This window comes from Balaenoptera acutorostrata, chromosome 1 (genome assembly GCF_949987535.1).
Source record: "Balaenoptera acutorostrata chromosome 1, mBalAcu1.1, whole genome shotgun sequence".
In the NCBI taxonomy this organism is placed as follows: domain Eukaryota; kingdom Metazoa; phylum Chordata; class Mammalia; order Artiodactyla; family Balaenopteridae; genus Balaenoptera; species Balaenoptera acutorostrata.
In genome coordinates this window covers 106,051,120-106,068,706 of record NC_080064.1, presented here as the reverse complement: position 1 = coordinate 106,068,706, position 17,587 = coordinate 106,051,120, and the positions used below count along the sequence as shown (strand labels likewise).

At 39.5% G+C, this 17,587-nt stretch overlaps 1 protein-coding gene across 2 annotated transcripts in view; it reads left to right on the top strand.

The window, feature by feature from the left end:
• TBX15 (T-box transcription factor 15) overlaps positions 1–17,587 on the top strand; it is a 107,814-nt gene that overhangs the window by 50,356 nt on the left and 39,871 nt on the right. For both annotated transcript variants that reach the window (XM_007169309.3, XM_007169310.2), the window contains exons 2-4: positions 9,462–9,675; positions 15,033–15,134; positions 16,692–16,863. In XM_007169309.3, coding sequence (XP_007169371.2) covers positions 9,462–9,675; positions 15,033–15,134; positions 16,692–16,863 — 488 coding nt within the window. The remainder of the gene's footprint in view (positions 1–9,461; positions 9,676–15,032; positions 15,135–16,691; positions 16,864–17,587) is intronic.

The following is a 17,587-nucleotide window of genomic DNA, read 5'->3' as shown; positions in this document are numbered from 1 at the left end:
GCCTCTCACTATTGCGGCCTCTCTTGTTGCGGAGCACAGGCTCCAGACACGCAGGCTCAGTAGTTGTGGCTCACGGGCCCAGTTGCCCTGCAGCATGTGGGATCTTCCCAGACCAGGGCTCGAACCCATGTCCCCTGCATTGGCAGGCAGATTCTCAACTACTGCGCCACCAAGGAAGCCCGGTTGGGGAGATTTTAAACTTAGTGTAGCTGGTGGTGTCCTGAGCATAATTTGAAGGGTATTGCATGTTCCTGGCTCTATACTCAAATGTCTATCCTACTTACATGTTTGACATTGCCACCTCCAAGGGCACTGTCTCCTGAAGTCATAGTTAAATTACACTTGTTGCTTGGAAACTGGCTGCTTAGTTCTTCCCCTTTAGCATATTAGCATGGGTTTATTTATTTATTGGTGCTCAGTGAGAATATCCTAACAAGGTATAAGGCAAGTTCTTCCAGGCCTTTGGGGGAAGGCCTCCTTTTCACATCATGGAAATTAAAAAACCACTGTGGCAGACATCTGATGGTGTTAATGGTAGTAGCTGCTGTGGTGATGGGGGTGCGGGTGGGAGGTTGGGATTAGCTGTGGTTGCAAAGAGCAAATAAGTACTGGCTTAGGAATGAACTAATGTGTCAATTCACTCAGAAAAAATGCCAAGAGCCTTGTGAAGGGGCTTGTGTTGACAGCTACTGGCCTAAAATTGACTGGTAAATCTTGAAGACCACCCAGTCCATCAGGATGAACTTTTGGAGGACCTCTGGGGCAAGAGGTATTTAGATTAGAATATTGCCACGTGGCTTCTGACCAATTTTTGATTATTCCATTTATGCATTTTCTGTGCTTTCATCAAGAATGTTTTCTGAACCGAAAGTTGGTCTCAAAACTTTTAATTTTATGGGGAGGATGAAATAAAATATTTGAAATTAGGATTGTTCTAGAAAATCCAGGACCCATAGTTGTCCTTATTTTTTTCTTGGTCTTCCCGACTGCCTTGATCATTGGCATATAATCTTATCTGTTAATTTGATACTTTACTGTTTATAAAGTGCTTTCATATATATAATTATCAGTTGATTTCTCCTCAAGTACAGATACATATTTAATACTGTCAAACACTTCTGTGCCCTGAACTCTGACTTAAGCCTATGTAAACCAAATTACGCACAAGTAGGAACTACTTCAGCTGCCTTTTCTTGTCTCTCAATGCTGTCATTACACACTTCTCAAAGTCCAGACATCTTCCAAGTACCTTCTAATGTTATTTTGCTTATGTTCTAGGCTAAACCAAAAGAGTGATTTGACACTGACAGTGATCTTCAGTGATCTCTCTGTCACATTTGTATCTTTTACATGGGGGTGCTGGGAACAGGAAGTGAAATACAACAAAAGAGGGCCTTTTACATTTGTTCTTACTTGTTAAATAATGTTAAGTTAGTGAAGAGACCTAAAATATTCCTGAACATAACTGCCCTGCTACTGCGAAAGGTAAATTCCCATCTGACCTGGCTTTGAATTTTCTGTTTTCCCCAAAGAACTGATAATGTTTTAGTTTCCATAGAGCTATCTTCTGACCGAGCAGCCTGAACGTTAGCTCTGCATTTCCAAGTTCAGAGTGGGAAGCACAGAACTGTGCAGGTCTAGTTCTAAAAACTGGGAAACAGTTGATGGTGGAAAGAGCATCACCTCTAGTGTCAGACTAAGTCAAATCCCACTGTGACACCTCCTAGTAATATAATGTGAGAAAAGCTTTTTCATCTGCTGGACCTCAGCTTTCTCACTTATAAAGTGGCAGCAATAATGCCTACTTCATAGGGTTTTCTGTGAAAATTGCATGAGGCTTAAATATAAATGTATATAAACTATTTAGTGTAGTGCCTGTTATTTCTCTTCTTTTGTTTGCTTCCACCTGCAAAGCATGCTGGAGCACTAGAGGCTGAACCTTTAATGACAATGAGCCTTTGTTTGATCAACAAGAAATAGATGTAAAAATGACTGCCGCCACTTCTTTGCAAAGCCTCTTTAAAAGGCTTAGATCTCAGGGATGACGTTGGGTCCTTGCCTGTGGTCTGCACGTCAGTGAGAGAGGTGCTGGTTGTCAGGTGGAGAGTGCTTTAGGCAGCTGAAGGATATGTGCTCTCGGTCTCCCTAATTGGATTATTGGCATGGGAATTGCAGGCTTCAGGTTACCGTCCCCCTTTTTCCCAAATAGAACTTGGAGGGCATGGAGGGCTCAGAGACTTCATTCCATTACTAAAGTCATCTAACAGGCTCATTTGAGTGTTTGCTATCATCATAATTTTAGTTTAATCCAGCCTGGGTTATAGTTCATTCCCTTGAAGCTCTGGACTGGGTATCAAATTTGGGCTCAGTCCGTACTCAGGTCAGTGCCAAATGCTCTCCTTCTGCCGTATTTAGAATTACTCTATGAAAAGTTTCATCACCATATTTTGCTAAGCTACCTGATAAAATCTGATGTCCCAGAACCAATTTCCACTGCAGAGGTCCTCTGGGAATAGGAATTTACTTGAGCCTGGTACAGAGAGTGCTACCTGGGTTATAGCTTCTGATGTCTCCTATGGTGTGAATGGGAGCCCTGAGATGACTGTGGGTGGGTCTTGGTTTTAGAGGCTTTGGGAGTTAAGAAGTAGGCCAAGGAGTGGTTGCCCTGCCAGTATCAGATAGGGGGTACCACTCAATGTAGTCATGTCCCAGTTATTGGCAGAAACAAAAACAAGAACGATTGTTTGATTATCATCTGGTTTGGGTCTTTCTTTTTTAATTGTTTCAAGCTATTTTCTCCCTTGGGTAAAATATGACAGCTGAGGTCCAGTCTCATGGAAGTGGCTTGTGCATCTAATCTCAGAAAATTCAACGTCTCTTATCTGACTCTGCAGTAGTCTTCTACCACCCATCTTCCACATTGAAACCAGGCTATCGTGTATCATTCATTCAGGAGATGTGGCAAAGCATGAAACTCAGTTTATGGAATTCATAGTCTAGAAGGGAAGACCAAACCATCATCACCTACATTTAAAAGAAAACTTTGGTATAAAGAAAATAAAGTCGAAACTCCATATTATGACACACACATTTCTCCTAAAATATAAACTCCATGTGGCCAGGGATTTTTGTTTTTTCCCTGATGATGTCTCCAGAATCTAGAAAAGTGATTGGCACATACTCAATGTTAAATAAGTTGTTGATTAATTGCGTTGAACCTGATTTTCCAACTTATCTCTTATCTCCCCTCCCCTCTTCCCTTATGTATTTTAAAGCTCTGGCCATATCTGTGTGCTTGTAATTTTCTAAAAATGACAAGTTCTTACTTATGCTATTCCCACTACCTGAGATTCTGTCCCCATACTTTCTTTGCTTGCTCATATTGAACTCATATAAAGCGCATATCGATTTCAAGCCCACTCTCAAATGTCACCTCGTGACGTCTTCTTGATCCTCTCGCCCACTGGCTTGTTTGCTCTTCAAAGCTCCTGGTAGCACTTTGCTCTTCTACATCTGCCAGAGCACCTATCGCAGTCCATCTTCTTTAACAGTTTCTGTATCCTTCCTACCCGATTGTGAGCTCCTTCAGAGCAAGAACCTGTTTTGCCTGTCTTCGTACATGAATACACACCCTGGTCTATACAAAGCAGAAATGTTTGGTGGAATAAAAATGGAATTAAATATAATTTCATATGCCTGCAATCCTTAGGAGGTAGAACCGATGCAATTTGGATTTGGCTGTCCATAATATTTGAAATGGAGATAATAATAATAACTCTTAGAGTTGTTCTATTAAATGATGGTATGTATGTAAGGTCTTAACAGAGTGCCAGTAAGTGCTCAATAGGTGTTGACTATTAACTCTTTGGTTGGGATAGGTGCTGTGAGCTTATATTCGTCTCACTGTCCAAAGTCACTAACATTGTTATCAGCAGAACCGTTAGATTCTGTCTTTATCATACAGATATAAATGTAATTTTTGAGAAGGAAGGTATCTTTTCCTTGACCTTGATAGGAAAATAAGGAAATAGTAAAGATAAGGAAACTGAGGCTTGGTGAAATGAGGTGACTTTCCAAGACCCCACTCTTGGTGAGTAGCAGAGCCCTAAAAGTAAATGTGCCTTGCTACCTGTAGTAAGAAATGATTCCTTAAAATTATTAGTTAAGTGGAGATGAAAATCACCTGGCAGACTATGAAATATGTTCTAATAATGTCTAATTTTTTAAAAAAATATTTATTTATTTTGGCTGCGCCGGGTCTTAGTTGCGGCAGGCAGGATCCTTTAGTGGCGGCATGTGGGATCTTTTAGTTGTGGCATGCGGACTCTTAGTTGAGGCATGCATGAGGGATCTAGTTCCCCGACCAGGGATCCAACCCAGGCCCCCTGCATTGTGAGCGTGGAGTCCTACCCACTGGGCCACCGGGGAAATCCCCTAATTTTGAAATGAAGTCAAAGAACACATAACTCAGGCTTTTTCTATACATGTCAACCAAATCAGCTTATCGTGGTTGGGTTGCTGCTGTTAGACTTGGTGGTCTTTAAGCTGTACTACGAATCCATCCGTTAAACATTAAACTTAAAAGGGACTTTATAGCAGCCCTAATTAAATGTGCATGTGCTGTGCTATAAAGATCAAGGAAAGTAGGGACCAGAATAGTTATGTGACTTGGCCAAGATCAAACATGTTAAGCTATTTCAGTTGTAAGGATGGCCAAAACAGTTGAAGGGTCTTACAGAATTGCTGATTGCTTTGCCCAGGGATGAATGTAGTATGATCTTGGGGAGACCTGATCGTTGATTCAGGAGGCAGAAGACCTACTTTGTAGGCCATGTTGTTTTCAATTTTTCTTAGTCTCAATTTCCTCATCCACGAAATGGACATAAAAATATAGGCCATAGCTAGCTCATCACATGAAAGGATATATTAGATAATATGTAAAATATAAATTAAGAAACTATTTTATTATTGCTACTATTTTGTATGAGTTGAGAACTGGAATTCTCTCTAAGCTAAACTCAACTTTCTCTGGGAACTTAACGTTAACAGTATCCATTTTCTCAATATGAAATAGATCAGAGATAGAAAATGAGTGACACAATGAACGGATGGTTAGATTCTCTTTTTTAGAGATTTTTTTTTTTGGATGGTAATAGATATGTTAGTTTGACCCTATGAGTCAGTCACATGATATTCTCCAGTGACTTGTAACTGGCTTAGCGCAGGTTCCCAAAGTTTTCTTCTTTAACTTCCTTAGTTATGTATAACTTTATCATTTATGTTCTGACTTACTAAAACTTTCCTTGTTAAAATACTACTCACAAGAGACGTCTGATGGCCAAGAAATCTTTCCAGGTCATTCAAATGAGTTCCTAGTGGTTATTTTTTGAAGGCAGGAAGTCACAAGTTGCCAAGAATGAAAAAACCTTGAAAACACAGAGTTGTTTTCTGATCTTCAAAAGACTGATTATATTTCTGAATGGATGACCTGATTTGATTGAAATAACCCACCCGCTATGTATACATTTCTTACATTCATGACTTAGGTAACTTGATTATACATTCTGATTAATAGCTGAAATAATTGATCTGGTTAGCCTAAATATTTTATATAACTATGATTTAGAAATATATTTTACAAAGGATTAAACTTTATTTTTACCTAGGCTGTTGATGTGGACTCTGAGATTACGATTTTAAGGGTATTGTAGAGTAGTTTATGTCACAGGTAGCCCTCATTACTCTAGGGGTTAAAAACAAACTATATAAAATATAATACTAATTTTGTTTCCAACCTATGGCAGTTAAGAAACAACCAAGAATGGAAAATTCCATGGTACATTCATGTGACTGAAAATGTGGGCTGGTGCCTGCATTCTGTATATAAAAGTCACTTGGACTCTATTTTGTGAGGGAGTGAGAGTTCAGGAGCACAGAGTATTTCCAGGGAAACAAATAACTGTCTCTGAAAATCCTCTTCATGGGAAAATACTGCCTATGCCTCCACATCTTGTCTATTTCTTTATTAGTAACCATGGGTTCCCCAGGAATGTTCCAGCCCTCTCAGATCCCTCTGTTTTCTGAATTCCTATGAGACATACAGGAAAATATGTAATAGTGTGGAAAACTGCATGGTAGTATTTGTCTTGGTCTCTGATTATTTGCGAATGCTCCCAGTTTCCACTTGTACTGTAAATACCTTTAAGAGGAGCCCCATTGTGTACTTTGATATTTCCCAGAATCTAGCACAGTACTGGGCACATAGTAAGCACTCAGTAGACGCATAATTAATCAACACTAATTGGGAAATTTCCCAAGGTCTGGATTCTGTTTCAAATTATCTGCATGGTATCTCATATAGGGCCACATGCTGATAGGTGCTTATTGATGGGTTTGATTGAAATTATAAACAGAATACTAACTCAATTCTTTAACTCCTATGATAATGTGAATTTGAGCTCCCAGTCTTTTTTCTCATTTAACTTGTCTTTTCCAGACAGTTTTAAATTTGATGCTTCTGCAGTATTTTAAACTCCAACTTATCAATTTCTTCTTTCACAAATCATGGTTTTGGTGTTTTACCTTAAAAAAAAACATGAACAACTAACAATCTATATTACAAATGATTGGCCATTGAGTTACTTAGAACTAAAGTCCCAATTAAGCAATTTGTATAATGATCTTTGAAAAGGATTATCTCTTTTGCCTTATTTACATGTATTTTGGCCTTTATCCTAAATAAAAGTTTTTAAGTAGAAGAAAAAAATTTTTGATGCTTCTAATTGAGGTCACCTGGGTTATCACTGAAAGTTGCATTAGGATGGAGTCTTACATTCTTTAAGCCATTAGAGGTGGAAGAGATTATAAGAGATTTCAGTTCAGTCCTTTTAATTGTACTATGAAGAAATAGGTCCATTGTGGCTAAGTGACTTGTCCAAGGTTATTCATCAATCCATTTAATGTTACATTTTGAGTACCTGTTTTATTCCAGATGAAATATAGAGTTAAGAGCAGTCTCTTACTTCCTAAATCTCCAGCCACATTTCCCATTCCAATCCTAACCTCAAGTTGGCTGCCTTAAAAATATTATCACTTAGTGCAGTGATAGCTTTCCTTTCCTTTCCTCCTTCCTAAACACACATTGGAGAAATTATATGTCCAAAATTTTTGCTGGGCCCTGCCTCTTTCCAACTGTTTCATAACCGTAGCGCATTATGGTAAGGAGATTTCATAACACTTTGCTTCCAAAGGTAGGACAAGACTATTTTTTAAAAATCTTGCTTCAAGAAGTTCTTGAAAAATTCACAATTTTAGTGATAAGTGAGGAGCTCTTGGCATATTGCAGAAACAAAATGGGATTTGGGAATCCATGTCTCAAGGGATCAGATTACTGTGTTTGGAGAGTGTGTGAGGATATCATGGCTCTGCTACTGAAAAGCAGATAGCATCAGGCTGGGATAGAGCCTGATTGTCACTCAACAGCTCTCACCTTAGAAAAGTAGCTCCACTTTTCTGTACTTGAAGGAGACAAATATTAGCTCCTGTTTAGTCCAAGATATAAAATGATATGCTTAGACATGTAGTATCTAGTCGTATAGCTTTTTAATGTTTTTGATGAAGATGGTGACTGGACCAGTGATTGCGGATAAACTAAAGATTTTGGGCAGAGACTTCCCTGTTATTTAGGAGCTTGGTTCAGTTCAGCAGTGTGCTGAATATCTTCAGCAGTGATGCTGCCCAGGTTTGAGAGAGGAACACATTAGGGCTAGAAGAAAAGAAAATTAAAGGTGTCATGAGAGGGGTTGTTCACAGGCCCAGAAACCTGCTCCAGTTAGTGAGGATGGCAGCAAGATGATACGGCTTTCTGTCCCAGCCTCCTTCCATCCTGCTAGTGTCAAGGACTGGTACCCAAGGGGTCCTGACCTTTGACAGAATTGAAAAGCCAGTTGTCAGAGTAAGACATCATTGTTTTCAACCTTTCTTTATGTATGTATTTAATTATGGGGGAAGCAATCGGAATCCTAGATGTTAAGGGTGAGTTAGAGAAATAGGTTCTTAGGCTTGGCTTGCAGTATCGTTTGACATAAGGAAACTGTACTAGCTAATCCAAGTTTGGAAAATATTAGGAGATAAAGTTCTTGGCATAGGGCCTTAAAAGTAAAAAATCTGAAAAATTACAGAAAATTCTCTAGTAGATCTCACTCTAGGCTTCTCCATCGGTCTACATCCCCCCTGTCTCCCCCCACCCCCACCCCACTGCCAGCCCCCTCTTCATGAGAACAGAAGACGAAAGAGGAAAGGACCATCTGGCCCAGCATGCCAGCTTTTTATTTGGTTGCTCTCAATCCTACCTTCCTGTTTGGATCAGCCCTCCCCTCTGCCCATACTTCAGAAACCAATCAAGGTGTCTCCTAAACTCATTTATTCCCTTTGTTTCAACCGCCTTCTTGGGTAACTTTTTCCATATGCTTACATCCTTGCCTCACAACAGACTTTTTTTTTTTTTTTAATTTTTATTTATTTATTTATTTATGGCTGTGTTGGGTCTTCGTTTCTGTGCGAGGGCTTTCTTCTAGTTGTGGCAAGCGGGGGCCACTCTTCATCGCGGTGCGCGGGCCTCTCACTATCGCGGCCTCTCTTGTTGCGGAGCACAGGCTCCAGACGCGCAGGCTCAGTAATTGTGGCTCACGGGCCCAGTTGCTCCGCGGCATGTGGGATCTTCCCAGACCAGGGCTCGAACCTGTTTCCCCTGCATTGGCAGGCAGATTCTCAACCACTGCGCCACCTGGGAAGCCCCAGACTTTTTTTTTTTTCATCCAAAATGGCCTGATTAGACTTAGGAAAAGCCATTTACTCAAGTATACAGCAAAGCATTTCTAAATATCCCAAATAACTTTTCATTACTTTTGATGACCAGGATATATAAATGGAGGAAAACTCACTGTGTTTAAAAATAACTGACTGAAGGAGAGTGATGCTGGGTGGTATGGAATTAAAGAACACATTGTTGTTAGCATTGAATCTTTTCCCCCAAGTTAAATGGTCTAATCTAGACTTGCAGCTGTAGTCTGTGATTATTATTATTTTTAAAATTTGGCATTTGTCTATTTTGTTGCTCCAGTTTGGCTTCATTCCCTTCAACATGGTGACATTAGTACTCTTTATGTTGCCTATTGTGGACCAATTTTCTTCAGCTGTTGCTAAAACTTACTAAAATGCCAGATGTCATGTTGGAAACACGAAACCTGAAAGAAGGTCATAAATCACAAAAACAAACCATAAAAAAAAAATAATAAAATACGCTGAGTGCTGTGCTCTGGAGCTTCCCAGCTTTAAGTCTCCTTTTGTTCACCCCTCTCCCCACCCCATCGTGCTCCCTACCCTGCCTCCATCTTTTAGGGCCAGGGGTGTGGAGGGAGCTCAGCAGTTTCTCACCTAAGTCTTGACTGTTTATTTTGCAGATTCCGAGCAGAGCACTGGTTCAGACTCTGAGGTGATCACTGAGCGGTCTTCCTGCTCCTTTGACACTCACACTGACCTGGGCCCTGGTGCTGCAGGCCCTGTGCCTGCTGCCATGTCTTCCATGGAGGAGATTCAGGTGGAGCTGCAGTGTGCTGACCTCTGGAAGAGGTTCCATGACATTGGAACCGAGATGATCATCACCAAAGCAGGCAGGTAAGGACAAGTTCCTTTGAATAGCCACATTCGAAGAAGAGGAAATCAAATGTAGGAGCTGTTACATTTTTCTTTTCACTTATTTGTGGTAGTAGCATTGGTGCAGCCAAAGCAACTCACACTCACTTTTCAGCATCTGGATGTCTTGATAAAGCGCTTTTCTTGTGTTTACTGTGATTTTGGTACTTTCCTCCAAGGACCACTCAAACCTAAATCACCTCTACCCTCTCAAACATTTTCTGCCTGCAAATGTATTCCAGCTAATACTGGAGATCCATGGTGCATAACAGTCAAACAATAGATTTCCAAAGCAAGTGTTACTTCACCAACCAATGTTTTCAAGAGAAAAAGCTTGCATCTTCTAAGGCATTTAAATCAGCCAGGTATTTTTGTAAGAATTTTGTTTTTGGTAAAATTTGGGCTTGGTGCATTTTTGGAGCCCTGCTGATCGATCCATTGTGTTTTACAGTTGGCTTGAAATGTGATTACTTTAATGGGACCTGGTGGAAACTCTTGCAAAATGATTTATGTAGGATGATAAAAGTTTTAAAAACACAGCGTATCTTGAAATAAACACTGTTAATTAAGCTACTCTTTATTGGTATCTTTAAATTTTTCATGGTTAGGTATCTGTTTTGTGCTGGATATTCAACATGTATTTCATTATTTAAACTTCACGGGAATCCTATGAGGTAGGATGTGATAATCCCATATATGGATGAGGATGCAAAAGCTGGAAGAGGTTAATTAACTTGACTAAGGCCACACAGGTAGTAAAGGGCAGCTCCAGAATTCTGCACAAATCTGTTTGGCTCCAAAACAATTGTCTCAACTATTTGTAAGTCCGCACTGTTAAGAAATGGTTATAGCTTTTGCCCCTTGGATTTAAAATGAAAATGATTTAAATCAAAATAAATTTGGACTGAGTTTATTAGTATATAGGAATAGTTCACTGAAATTAAAATAATTATAGTGCTTTCATATTTACAAAGTCAAACCACTGTCTCACATCACAGAGACCAAAAAGACTTACCTCATTGATCATAAGCTGTCTTCATGCACATAGACATTTAAAGTAAAAGCATAGTTTGATTGGGTCTAGTTCACTTGAATGCATATAGAGAAACCTCTCAATACAATAATACATCACAAAAAGGTGAGCTTAAAATGAACCTGAAGTCTTATTCATTTTCATACTCCTCTGTAAACCCTCTTCCTTCTTTAAGTTTTAGTAGAGAATAAAACCATTAAAAAGCTTCTTAGGAGGAGCAATTTTGAAGGAGAATTACTTTCAAAATTACTTTCCAGAATTAGTTGTTTTTAAAATTGAAGTATAGTTGATTTACAATGTTGTGTTAATTTCTCCTGTACAGCAAAGTAATTCAGTTATATACACACACACACACACACACACACACATTATTTTTTATATTCTTTTTCATTATGGTTTATCAGAGGATAGTGAGTATAGTTCCCTGTGCTATACAGTAGGACCTTGTTGTTTATCCAGAATTACTTTCAAAAACCATCTCTTTTTTTGTTGCTTGGGTTTCAGTCTACATCTTGAGTCTACATTTTGAGATATGACTTGGAAGGAAACAGCAATTCAAGGAAAAAGTTTTTACTCTTTTTCTTAGTTTTTGGCAAGGGCATTGGTTTGATGAAAGGGGGAATATTACTTTTTTTGTCTGTAAGATCTTCCAGTTTTTATTTTTGGTCTTTACTTACTACTATTATGTCTGTGTATTTTAGTCACTTGTGTTCCTGATATCATTCCCTCGTTCCCTGCACTTCAGTGAATTCAGTTTACCTGAGCACCTCCTTGACAATTCTCCTGTGACCTCACTTCATGATTTTCTGCAATGTTTACTTTTCCATATCTCTGCCTTCACAAATTCACGTTGACACCTGAATATATCCAGAGATTCCCAGCACAGACATACAGTTTGTTCTTTAATCATATCCCTTTATTTAGGTTTAGAAACTACATTCATTGCTTCCATATTGGAGTGCCTCAGCTGTTGCTGTTGCTACCAGTAACTCTGCTCAAGTAATTCCAGAACCACTCAGAAACATGCAAAGAAGCCTTTATCTTCTGTGAATTTTTGTCATTCCCTCCCCATCCCCCAAGTTGATTCTTTCCTTTTCACTTCATTTTTCTTCCTATGTAGTGTCTTTTTCATTTTTAACTCCAATTTCCATTTTCGTAGTTACTGTTAGTTATGTATGACTCTCTGTTCTTTTCCCCTCTTAGAAGATCTTAGTCACCACCTACTTCTTCTCACATCCCAAACTATAATCCCGTTGATTCAGAACTACTGTAGTCTACAGAGCCCTCAATCTTTGAATGCACCAACAAAACCTGCATGATCAGCACCATGGACAGAGGTGTTTGTAGGGATAAACGGGTTTGGAAGTCAAAAGAATTGGCCTAAATTTAGGCATAAAATTAAAACCAAACATATCTCATTTTATGAATATGAAAGATTAATTTTTCTCTAAGGTGTTATGACATTACTTGATATTCTGTGCTAAAATACTGACAAAAAGCAAAAGCAACTTTGGTCAGATTTTAAGAATTGTCATAGAATTTTAAAGCAAAAGGTCACCTTAAGGATTATTTAGTTCCTTTCCTCTGTTTTATAGATGGTGAGGTTAAATGGCTTATCCAGAGCCACACAGCTCATTCATTTTAGAACCTGAGTTCTGAAAAGAGACAGGTAGCTTCTCCACTCAAGGTCATATAAGTGTTCCAGACAAAACAGGTTTTGAATTTAAAGACATCTTAACCCCTTTTTTAAAAGTCATCAGGAAAATAAATTTATCTCTTTCAATGTAATGAGCCTCTTTAGATGGCTGAGAGGAACCACATTTTCTTATCTCAGATAGCAAGGGAGAGGACTTTCCATCCCTGGCAAGATGCTCTCCAAATATTTATATATACAGGGCAATCATAAATCATTGCTATTAAGTCGGGAATTAATGATCTATATATACATGTATAGACCAAGGTTCCCAAAGTTTTGGAAAGAGTTAATGTGAGTCAAAGTGCCTCACCTATAGTGAATGTTAGATTTAGTCATTATGAGAAACCCACCATCAAATTTCATTAGCCAACCATAAGACTAAAATATAAGGCTTTTGGGACTTCCCTGGTGGCACAGTGGTTAAAAATCCGCCTGCCAATGCCGGGGACACAGGTTCAATCCCTGGTCAGGGAAGATCCCACATGCAGCAGAGCAACTAAGCCCGTGTGCCACAACTACTGAGCCTGCACTCTGGAGCCGGCGAGCCACAATTACTGAGCCCACGTGCCACAACTACTGAAGCCTGTGTGCCCTAGAGCCCGTGCTCTGCAACTGCAGCAAGAGAAGACACCGCAATGAGAAGCTCGCGCACCGCAAATGAGGCGTAGCCCCCTCTCACGCCAACTAGAGAAAGCCTGCGCCCAGCAACAAAGACCCAACACAGCCAAAAATAAATAAATACATTTAAAATAAAATAAAATATAAGGCTTTCTAATTAAGCTTGTGAGGGTAGAGAAGGAAAATCTAAAATGATATACCAATAGAAGCTTCTGAAAAGTTATAAAGTGGGAAAGAATTGGTAATAGATTATTCTTTGCAAATGTTTAAGAATTAGCCATCATCCCTGTTGAAGGTCTGTGGTCCCTCTGTGCTTTCCCCCCAAATATGATTATGATGTCACCAACCTATTACCAGAGGATATTTGCTTCTTTTTTTTTTTTTTTTTAAAGTTTTACTTGATTTTATTTATTTATTTATTTATTTATTTATTTATTTATTTATTTTTGGCTGTGTTGGGTCTTCGGTTCGTGCGAGGGCTTTCTCCAGTTGCGGCAAGCGGGGGCCACTCTTCATCGCGGTGCGGGGACCGCTCTTCATCGCGGTGCGCGGGCCTTTCTCTATCGCGGCCCCTCCCGTCGCGGGGCACAGGCTCCAGACGCGCAGGCTCAGCAATTGTGGCTCACGGGCCCAGCTGCTCCGTGGCATGTGGGATCTTCCCAGACCAGGGCTCGAACCCGTGTCCCCTGCATTAGCAGGCAGATTCTCAACCACTGCGCCACCAGGGAAGCCCGATATTTGCTTTTTGAGTTGTTTTTGTTGAGTAGTAGAGTGTGTGACTAGCACAGAAAGCCTGTCATGTAAACAACCAATGCACACTTGCAAGATGGCTGTCTGGGGTCAGGGTATGGTCTATGGCCGTGAAATGGAGCAAAGCCAATTAGGCCATATGTGAATCAAGCCTGTGACCTTGACCTCATTAGCACCGTGCTCTGCCCAGCTCTACTAACTGGCCCCAGATGGTTAAGCTTAATGCAGCATTTTGTGTACAAGTACTCTAGAGCACATTCAGGGCAATCCAAATTTTTGAACCAAGCACTTCTTATGTCTGATTCCTAAATGCATGACATGCACAAGAGCTTGATGTTTTTCTTCTTTCTTATGATTAAAGAAGAATGGTGAATTTTATTTTAGTCTCCTTGAAACTCAATACCTCTTTTGGGCTGTTCCCTCTCCTCCTCTTCAATTATGAGAGTAGTTGTAAAGTGTCATATCCTGACCTCGCTTGCTTTGGCAAGTTTAACAAGCCATTGTGGTAGAAACAAGGTATTGCCCAGAGGCCACTAGAATTCATTTGGTATTTGCTCCCTATTCTGCAGTGTCCTTCCTCTGACACACACGTTGACAGCCTGAGAACTTGCAGGAATTTTTCTACAGTTTATGCATAAAAAAAAAAGACTTTGGTGGTCCTTCATTTGGGAACTGGTAGCACATTCCTTTTTTTCTTCTTTTCTTGAGATATTATTTTTAGAGTGGTCATTTTCAAATAGACTCAATCAGAAAATATTTCATGATTACTACAATTAACTGTGACAAGCTACTTGGGGAATAAGAAGAATATAAGTTATTCAAGTATATTAAGTATAAGAGTATAAGTATATTTAAGAATGTTATAATCTAATAGGAAATGTATATACACACATTCTATCTATCTATCTATCTATCTATCTATCTATCTCTTGTCTATCCATCTATCTCACATTAAAGATTAACTAATACTATAAAACAAGTTATGGTATGAGGTCTTTGAGTGTATGAATAATCAAACAGTTCAATTTAAGTTAAGAAAAGGTGCTATTTCAACAATGTAAATCCTCAGCATATTTGATAGTGATAATTTCCAAAGTGAAAAAAAACAGCCAACTTTGAGAATTAGAGGATATCAGACTTTGTGTGCTTAGCATTCCTATTAAGAAGAGACTCATCAAGTTTTTACTCTTGCTACTTCTCCCCCTCTGACTGCTGAGCTTCCTACATTATTCCCATCCACAGGAGGATGTTTCCTGCCATGAGAGTGAAAATCACTGGCCTGGATCCACACCAGCAGTACTACATAGCAATGGACATTGTACCTGTGGACAATAAAAGATACAGGTAAGGATGACTCTGAGATGTGGAACTGTGGGCATCACCAGTATCCCAGGATGGTTCTATAAACTCATTAGATGAAGCATTTTAACAGTGCACTGTACAGTGTACTGGATAGGGAACAAGGATGAAGGACATGCCAATGGCCTGTGGCAGAACACCAGACAGGAAGTAGTCACTAGAGGTAGGAAGTCAGAACCAGTAATGGTTTGGTCTGGAATCCTCCTTACATCTCTCTAAAGAGTGGGATTGTATAATGTCTGCCAGAGTAGCAAAAATCAAATGGATCTTAAGTCTAAAACTAATTCACTTAACATTGAAAGTGATTAACACATTGAATGATTTGGTTTATGAAATACTAAGTGAGTCGAGATGATTTATTTTGGAAAATGGGAGAAGTGGATTAGTACAGTACCTTCAATCATATACCTGATGGATTATCCTGTGGATGATGGAGGGGAAGAATGAGAGAATTGGGTAAGACCTCAAGAAGAACATCTAGTTAAGGGGAATTATTGTTCATTAAAACAGGTTGTGAACAAGTTTGCTAAATAACTTTCCTTCAAAGCCATTAAAAGCCAACATAGTCTCCACGTGTCTTACACATAGTTCTTGTTTGAAACAAGTTGTGGCTTAATTGATCTCCTGAGCTCTCAGTCACATCAGTGAGTCATGGCTCATTTTTGAGATATTTCAGAACTTGGCCTTGAGCCCATGAATTTGGAGGTGAGAGGTGAATAGAGAAGACCATTACTTGTATTTTAGAGGGAGAGCTGGCTAAGAAAGAAGTGGTCTTGATGTAGGACTTAGGAGGGGAGATGCTCTTTTCTTTAAAAACATCCTCCATTTCAATGAAAATGGAAGTCTCTGCCTTAGTGCAGCCATTCCCAGAAACACCGCTAAGTCTTCCCAGTTAGTGGGAAGACTTTGATTAACCTAGTCTCATTTGCAGTGACTTTGTGGGAAAATAAAGTGGAAGATGAAGATGTTCAAAACTAGGTTTTCATTGAAATGCTTCTAAATTCAGACTCTTAGCTAGGAAATGGTTAACAAGTGAGGGGCTTGGAGGGTCTCTGCACATGGCTGTGTTTTATAGGACAATATGGAAGATGTTTTTAATAAGGAACCAAATCCTGAACAAGTGGCCAATGGATTATATGGTTTGCATTTGAAAGGTGAAAGGTTGCAGTAAAATACCTTTTCCATAGCTAAACACGTGGGTTCAGGATGCCTGTGTGCACACAGGGGTGCAAGGCAAGGAGAGGAAGAAGAAAGAAAAAGGACTGTGAGAATGTTTTCCTTGTGAGAGCTGCAGCTTTGATCATTAACTACAACACTTTTCTGCCCTCCCCCACCCGTCTTGTTTTCCATTTCCATCTCTATTTCATTTTCCCTGGTTATCCACCCTTCTCTCTTTCTCCTCTGTATTCTCTGTTTAATCCGTCCTACTCCATTCTTCTCATCTCTTTGTGTCTCCTCCCCTCCTGTCCCTAATTGTTTCCTGGGCCTCTATTCCCTCTCTGCATCTGTCTCTGAGTTCTCCTCTCTCCCTCTCTGTCTCAGATATGTGTATCACAGCTCCAAGTGGATGGTGGCTGGCAACGCTGATTCCCCTGTGCCCCCAAGAGTTTATATACACCCTGATTCTCTAGCTTCTGGAGATACTTGGATGAGACAGGTGGTCAGTTTCGACAAACTCAAGCTGACCAACAATGAATTGGATGATCAAGGACATGTGAGTCAAATAATCCCATCTTCCTCTTCCTCCCTCTTCCCCCTTTTTTGCTCTAGAACTGACTAGCCCCAGGCTTTTTTCAAACAGGTAAAATAAGAATCTTTTTGAGATTCTCAAATTCATTTGCGATTTTGAGAATCTCAAATGAATCTTTGAGTCATTTTAAGTAAGTAAGCATAAAAATTTTTTTTCCTTTTGTGAAATTACGTTTATTACAAATCTAACATTTAGCAAACGTCTGCTGTAAGTCACGATCAAGTCAGGAGAATGCAGCGACAGAAACAGAGGACACATTTTAAAATGGTGAAGAAATCACAGTATTTAATAGAACAACTCACAGGGCAGTAAACTCAGGGAAACTGTTGTGGGGACAGTTCTGGCTGATTGGTCAAGAAATTTATGAATTTATAAGAGAAGAATAGGTTGTTAGGCTTGCCAGGTATAATTGGTGCAACTGATGTTATTAATTTATTTTTGGCAGTAAAACACATACTGAATTTTCACTGGATGCCGGGATCCATACTGGGTGCTATGGGGAGATGAAAGAAGCTAAAACCAAGGCTCCTATCTTTAGGGAAATGATAATTTTCTAAGGAAGAGAGAAGACACATATATCCTTAACTCTGACATGACATAAGAGAATGTCCGTAAAATCAATAACAAAGTGCAAATAATAGCTTGTAGAATTTAAAGACAGATGGACCCATGCTGAAAATTTGAAGCA